The sequence below is a fragment of the Raphanus sativus genome, unplaced genomic scaffold (genome assembly GCF_000801105.2).
Source record: "Raphanus sativus cultivar WK10039 unplaced genomic scaffold, ASM80110v3 Scaffold3492, whole genome shotgun sequence".
Classification (NCBI taxonomy): Eukaryota; Viridiplantae; Streptophyta; class Magnoliopsida; order Brassicales; family Brassicaceae; genus Raphanus; species Raphanus sativus.
In genome coordinates, this window is record NW_026618798.1 from 1 (window position 1) to 8,378 (window position 8,378).

At 38.6% G+C, this 8,378-nt stretch overlaps 1 protein-coding gene across 1 annotated transcript; it reads left to right on the forward strand.

Annotated features, from left to right (window-relative positions):
* Positions 1-144: 144 nt before the first annotated feature.
* LOC130506640 (uncharacterized) lies at positions 145-1,872 on the forward strand. Its single transcript, XM_057001327.1, has one exon. The coding sequence runs from the start codon at positions 145-147 to the stop codon at positions 1,870-1,872; it is 1,728 nt and encodes a 575-aa protein (XP_056857307.1).
* The last annotated feature ends 6,506 nt before the right edge of the window (positions 1,873-8,378 follow it).

The following is an 8,378-nucleotide window of genomic DNA, read 5'->3' on the forward strand; positions in this document are numbered from 1 at the left end:
GTTCAGGATAGGCTTCCTGACCAAGTACTAAGCCTTCCAAAACCGTCTTGAAATTTGCAGAGTCTTCTTTATGAAGGTGTTTCTACAGTCCCTTTGCATGCTATTCCGGATTTTAGTCCTGTCCATATTGGACTTTCACCAACCATGCGAGGAGTTGGTGATATTTCGGTGAATAAGTATTTTAAAACCAAGAAAGAATTGATGTTGAGGATGAAGAAATGGGCTTTAGAGTGGAAGTTTGAGTACCAGACTGTCTCTTCTAACAAGTCAAGAGTGTTATTGAGTTGTGTTGATGACAATTGCACGTGGAGGATGCGTGCTACCAAGCTACCTTTTTCAGACTTTTTCGTTATTAAAAAGTATGTTCATGATCATACATGCGATACAACACACAGGCAGGCCAACCACAGACAAGCATCTGCAAAGTTGTTGGGTTCTTTGATTTGCAGCAATTATGGAGAAAAGAAGGAAGGTCTCAAAGCAAAACAGATCATTGAACAGGTCAGAATGCTTCATGGCGTTCACATCAATTACAAACAAGCTTGGAGAGTGAAAGAAGAAGCTCAGTTATTGGTTAGAGGGACTCCTGAAGACAGCTATTACAATTTGTCTAGGTGGTTGTACAAAGTCACAGTGACAAACCCTGGCTCGTTAACTTATCAACATAAGGATGCTGATGGAAAGTTCAAGTATGCATTTGTGGCTTTTGGTCCATCGATAAGGGGATTCTCATTGATGAGGAGAGTTATTGCAGTAGATGGTACATTTCTGAAGGGAAAATTCAATGGGACTTTATTGGCAGCTTGTGCTCAAGATGGTGATTATCATCTGTATCCTCTCGCTTTTGCAGTGGTCGACGATGAAAATGCTGATTCCTGGAAATGGTTCTTTAATGGGTTGACGCAGATGATTCCGGACGCTCCGGATCTTGTTTTTGTATCGGACAGGGCTATTTCGATTGCTTCAGCACTGGAGGAAGTTTATCCCCTATCTCACCATGGGATCTGCAGGATCCATTTGCTCAGGAACATCACTCCTAAATATGCGAGGACTGGTTTGCTACCTTTGGTGGAAAGCGCTGCTGATGCCTACACGTCCCACGAGTTCTGGTTAATCTTCAATGACATAAAGGATAAGTGTCCAGAATTGGCTAAGTATCTGGAAGATTCGGATTTCAGGAAGTGGACACGTTGCTATGCGCCTGCGAACAGGTACAATATCATGACTACCAACATCGCAGAGTCTCTCAATTCTATGTTGAAAATGCCTCGTGAGTTACCAGTGATCTCTCTACTTGAGACAATCAGATTGACACTCACGACTTGGTTTTTTGAGCGACGTGAAGCGGCCGCGAAACATAAGCATCTGGTAACTCCAAAAGTGGTGAAGAAATTGGTATCCAGGTTGGAGGCTGCATTGCTGCTGAATGTGTATCAAGTTGATCAGAGCGAGTTTGAGGTGAAGGATGAAAGAATGAAGTATGTTGTTGATTTGGAGAAGCGGCATTGCACTTGCAATGTTTTCGACATTGACAAGATCCCTTGCATCCATGCTATCGCTGCTGCTAAATATGTTAAGAGGGATGAAAACCGTTACGTCGATAGCTCGCATCTGACAGAAACGTGGGGTAAGGCTTATGCTGAAAGCATACACCCCGGTGGAGAGCTGTCAAACTCCATCTACCCAGTGAACATTGATGAACTTTCTTGCCCACCTCCAGCTACAAAGAAGAGAGGTGGACGTCCTCCTACGAAGAGGAAGAGATCAGTTGGTGAGTTTGGTGTCCCTGGATCGAAGTCTCAGTCCCACAAGTGCAGCAGATGTGGCACAGGAGGGCACAACAAGACCACATGCAAGAAGCCTATAGGATGAAGTTCCTTATTCTCCTTTTCATTTCATTTCCATGTTTTTATTGATCATTTTTCTGGATGTTTGCTTATTTGATGGTTACATGACCATATATACATTTGTGTTTTCGAACCCTGTCCTGAATAAGTATGATGGCTAATGATGATCTTGTATTTGCGTAATCTCATTTTCTTATTCGTTTTCTGGAAAGCCATCCTGAATTAAACAAACGATATCCAGATTTGTTTCTGGAAAGCCTTCCTGAATAGTACAAACGATATCCTGATTATATAAATCCATCGTTTGTGAATAGATAAGTTCATATTTCTTTACATATCGAATATCATAAGTTTTCTCTATGGTATTGTATTTCAGTCAAAAACAAAGATTTAGATGGCTAATGATCTTGTATCTAGGTAATCTCATTTTCTTATTCGTTTCTGGAAAGCCATCCTGAATACCACAAACAATATCCAGATTATATAAATCCATCTTTTGTGAATACATAAGAATTCATTGTATAACGAATATCCACCATAGCCTAGCGGCTAACCCTCGACTCTTAGTCAACTTGTATGCACAATATCCCGTGTTCGATACCCTTTGCGAGCACACAAATTTTCTTTGTTTTTAATTCAATATAAAACAGTTATATCCGTTTAATGTTATCACTTTGCAAGTATAACACCTTTGGTTCAGCGCTTGCAAGCTTTGTTTCTGTTTCGTACAGTTCACTAGTTCGATACCCATTGCGAACACACAAATTTTCTTTGTTTTTAATTCAATATAAATCAGTGACATCCGTTTGATTTTATCACTTGGCAAGTTGCACACGTTCATTCAGTTTCATACAGTTCATGGGTTCGATGTTTTGGTCTTTTACTGTTTTTTCCCTCTTTTAAGCAATGTTTTTGTAAGCCCATCCTGAATACGAAAAATGATATCCTATTTTTTTCTCATTTCAATGATAACTCCATTTTAAATTCATTCACACTCATATTCAGCTTAATCTCTCGTAAACATACAAAAGTATTAAACTTTGTCCATTCATAAGCATGATTCGTCAACATTTAACATAGTTATCCGTAGATTCACATAAAAAAACAAAAAAAGAGCACAATCTTTAGACATAAGAACAGAACACAATCCTAAGAAAGCAGACATTAAACAGACACAAACATTTTTAACTTAAACTGATGATCACCTTCTGCAACCTTCCTGGAAATCTTTATCAATAAACTGGTCGAAAATCTCACAACATAGCTTGCTCCGTAAGTCCATCGCATTATCATCATTTATGTTGGACATGTTATTCAAACCCAATGACTTGCATTCCAGCATCTTGGCAATAAAGAGACCACAGTTGAAACGAAATCTTGTCTTTGGAAGATCTTCTGCCTCCTTAACTTGGAATGGAACGATATCTTTGAAATTAATCTTTTCACCAAGAAGTTCCAATTTTATGGCAGCAATCACAACTGTCAAATACAAAAAAAAAAAAAATTATACAACTGATTATTCTACACTAAATGATAAAACTAATTAATGATATAGTGTGATTGTGTTACCTGACAGTAATTAATCTTCGACATGTCATTTATCTCCAATGACAGGCATTCCAGTACCTTGACAATAAAGAGACCGCAGTTGGTTGGCAATTCCGTCATGGGTAAACCTTCTGCCGTCTTAACTTCAAAAGGAGTCACCTTCTTTTTATCAACCTCCTTACCAGAAGTTTCCAAAAGCAAAGCAGGAATCAAAACTGTCATATTCAAAACTCGAGATCAAGATACAATACATTGCAAACATCAGACAAAGAAATTTAATCAGATTGAAAGGGTTTTTACCTGCCAAATTTTTCACTTGAGGAATATCCATGTCGTTTTGGCTTGAAAGGACACAATACAGTGTGATGGTCCTCTTCTTCAAATGGATTGCCATCCCAATCCAGCGTTTGCTGTTCATCCCTCTCATGACACCATAGAGAACTTCTACATCTTCCTCCCACTTCTTGTTTGGATAGGTTTCCCCTCTCACCAATTCTCTTTGTCCATTTGCAAATATCTGCTTATCCTCTTCTTGTGGTTCCCCGAAACAGACTTTATAGTACCACAAATTCTGTAAGAAATCCATAGGCAAGAAGCAGGCCTTTTGAATCTTGTAGTTGTGGAACCAAGGAGCCTGCTCTTTTCTTCTGCAGTTTAACATTGCAAAGACCGCTTCCATGTGCTGTGCCTGAATATCAGCTTTGGTATTTTCGATGAAACGAAAGAAAGCTTTTCCTCGACTATCCTTGTTGATTTTTACTGACCTGTAGTCAATAAGAAAATATCAAAAGGAAATATTAAAAGGGACTCTGATAAATAAGTATAAGAGTTTATATACAAGGACAGAACTTACATTCCATGTATGTCGGCTGTTGACTCCATCCATTTTTGAAACCGTGAAATCTTAGCAACTGAAGGAGTCGAAAAGGGATCAATTTCAGGAATGATCTCGCGCTTTACAGTCAACGCAGGATTCCTGTCGGATTTATAGGGAGTTCTCGTGTCCCTAGATCTTTTAGTTTCCCTCTGGCTCCTTCTCAGGTAAGTTACCTCAATAGCTTTTCTTTTATTATCAGCCCTTTCCTGTTTATAACAAATAGACACCAAGCAAAAAATTATCAAAGTTGTTACCATCGGATTTTCTGGAAACCTTTCCTGAAACTAAACAAATGCTTCCTGAATTTTTTATAAACACTAGACAGTTTCACAAGCATAAGCAACAAGAGACTCATGAGTAAATTCAAGAGTCTGTCAAAGATATCTACATGGCCAAGAGTCCATCCGATTTTTCTGGAAGGCCTTCCTGAAACTACACAAATGCTTCCAGAATACTTTCTAAACAGGACACAGTTTCACAAAGGACAAGCAACCAGAGACGTACAATGTCATAAGCAACATTTCCTTAACACGGCCAATAGATTCAACATACACCAAGCAAAAAATTATCAAAGTCGTTACACATCGGATTTTCTGGAAACCTTTCCTGAAACTAAACAAATCCTTGAAGAAAAACTGCACAATGATTTCATACCTTTGAGTCAAGGTCTTCTTGAGTAGGATTCTCATTCTGTGTCTCCGATAGTCCTTTGAAGTAACTTGTTTCCATCTGGAAAAAAAAAACAAAACGTATATCAAAAACAATTATAACTCAAGTTAACAAACTCATATGTTTTACCTCATATGCCATCTTCCACACTCCATCTGCCCATTCTCTATGAATTCTCATATCTGAAGGTTTGAATTGAAGCGTTTCCATAGAGCTATTTAAATAGACAGAATAGGTGTCATCTCCCAAGATCATCTTCACTTGTCCGCTACTCCAGCCCTTGTTGTGAAACACTTCCACATTATCCATCATCTCAAAAGGTTTGTTCTCTCCATGAGATGGTGGTGTAGGACGGATTTGGTGAGCAGGTACCGTTTCCTGAACTCCCAGAATAGAAACTGTGATCTTTTCCACACCATCACACAATTGCCTACTAACTACATTCCCCGGATACCAAATCCGAGAAGTAGTGTCATTACTAGAAGGAATCTCTACATCTGCGCCTATTTCAAAGAGATTTGGAAGCCTTTGAGTAGATGGGGTAACATCATCCTATTAATATATAGATGGGGTAACATCAGCTGTATTATCTTGGCCGAAATATTAACTTAAGATTATTAAAGACGAGGCATACCTTATTTGTTTCTGAAACATCTGTAGGACTTGTCTGAAGATGATGTGTTTGCTGAGTAAGAGGCGGTGCCTTGGAAACATCTGCGGAAATTATCTCAGTTGTAGGTTCTGTAGTATCCTGGAGATTTTCTTCTGCTTGATTCTTCTCTGACGGCGTCTCATCCGATGATTTTCTATCACTTGCCGAAAAAAATTGGGTCGCAGTTTCTGTCTGAGTCTATAAAACAAAAGGAAATTGTAAGATAGAAAAATATTACAAAAACATTTTAAATATCTTTTCTTACCAGAGCATTCTTATTTTCTTCAAGAACTAATGAAATTAGTGAAGAGATTGGAGAGTGAGGTGTGCTATGCACAGCATGTGTATCCTCCTGCAATAATAATAAAATAAAAGAGGTAGTTATGAAGGAGTTTCTAGGATTTAAAATTTAAGTTGTAGTTATGAAAGAGTTTCTATGCTTACCCTTTTATTGTTTGCTGAAATGATCTCAGTCAAAGGCATTGTATCCTCATACGTCCCCTCTGTTACCATCTGCAAAACAAAACAAAAAGTCAGGAAGGTGATCATGAACACGTACAAAAGCTTTTCCTAAAATTAATTGAAATCTCCAAGATTCTTGTGATCATGTACCTGCTGCGTCTGAATTGGAGTAAAAATTGGAGTCTGAATACTCTGTGGAACTATTGGAGAGGCAGGTGCCTCATTTGGTGCCTCTGTTCCCATCTGCAAAGAGATAATGTCAGGAATGGGATCATGAACGGTTCCCGATCATGAACACATACAAGAGCTTCCAAAAATTAATCGAAAAGTCCAAGTTATTTTTGAGAATGTACCTGCTGGTTCTGATTTGGAGTATCATCGACACCGTCAAGGTTTTCTTCTTCTTTATTAGGAGACGGCTCTGATTCATTCTGCAACAAACAGAAAAGGGCTTTATATTTATAGAAGATCACATACACAATCAGGAAGGCCATCCCAAGTATGTTCAAAAGCTTCCAAATATTACTTCAAAAATCAAACTGTAATACAATGTCTGAGCCTTTATACCTTCTGTGCCAGATTAGCCGAGAAATCTTGAGTCTGAGGGACAGTTGTCTCATTCGATGGCTCTATCTCAATCTACACAAAAATTCAGGAAGGTCATCCCAAGTACGTTCAAAAGCTTCCAAATATTACTTCAAAAGTCAAAATGTAATACAATGTCTGAGCTTTTATACCTGTTGTGCCAGACTAGGCGAGAAATCTTGAGTCTGAGGGACAGCTGTCTCATTCGATTGCTCTGTTCCCATCTGCAAAGAGAAAATGGCAGGAATGGGATCACGAACACATACAAAGGCTTCCAAATATTAATCAAAAAGTCCAAGTTTTTTTAAGCATGTACCTGCTGCGTCGGATTTGGAGTAAGAACTGGAGAATCAGTATTCTGTTGAGCGATTTGAGAGGCATGTGTCTCATTCATTGCCCCTGTTCCCATCTGCAAAGAGATAAATGTCATGGATGGGAACATGAACTCGTACAAGAGCTTCCAAAAAAATCACTTTGTGTTTACCTTTATATTGTATGGCGAAATGATCACAGTCGCATGCTCTGTACCACCCTGGGAAAAACATGTTCATAATGGTTTAAGTACCAATAGTTTCTCTACCAACATACCATCAACTATAATTTCAGAAAAAAATCTTTATTTTCGAACTCAAAAAGTAAAACAATATCATTAATCATATACCTCTTGTGTCAAATTAAAATAGAAATCACGAGTCTGAGGGGAAGGTGGCTCATTTGATTGCTCTCTATCACTCTGCAAAAAATGAGGAAGGTCATCCCAAATGAGTACAAAAGCTTCAGAAAAAATAACTTGCAAAACTCAAAATCTAAAACAGTATCTTGAGCATATACCTCCCGTGTCAAATTAGGAGGGAAATCTTGAGTATCATCATGCTGTTGAGACATTTGAGATAAAGGTGTCCCACAAATTAGGAAGGCATTCAAGAATATTTACAAGATTTTCCAAAAATTACTTTAAAAGCCCAAATGTAAAATAAGATTTTTTTGAGAGTTTACCTGTTGTGTAACATTAGTGGGAACAACTGGAGTATGGGTGCGAGAAGCAACGTTTTGGTTTCCTTCCAACTCTAACACACGGGCTTTAAGCTCCAGGTTCTCTTCCTCCAGTAAGGACATCCGTTCCTTCATGCTCTTGACATACTCTTCCATAACCTCGACGATCCTATTCAGTTTGGTATTCACTGTCTCTTCCTCAATCGGAGCAGAAGCTTCGGCAGTCTCCACATTTTCAATCATTTGAATAAGAGCATCCAATGTGTCAACTGTGTCTACATACCCATTTACCCAATCAGCTGCTTGGAAGCAATACCCTTTCTTGGATACATCTTTCAATGTTTCCAACTCGTCACAATGTTTGTCCTCCATGGAGACATCATTCTCTGGATCTTGAGGAATGGGAGGTAGGATGCACGTGACCTTCAGCTGAAAGCAGCCAAAAAGAAAAAGAAAAAAGCAGTAGGATGAGAACACGTTTTTAAAAGAAGAAGGGAAACATATACAAAACAAGGAAACTGGTAAAGCTTACCTTTTGGTGAGCTTCCAAACGTAAAACCTGGTCAAGCGATGGATTGTCTAACGCAGTGTACTTCTCGCAGAGATAAACCGGTCCAGGAACATCAAGAGTCGATGCACACTTACTGAAAGTACTTCGTAGCAAAGGTATCGACTCTAGTATCCAAAGATGGAATACTAGAGGACATCCTTGCAACTCGAACTTAGAAGGATTCTCCAAATGATT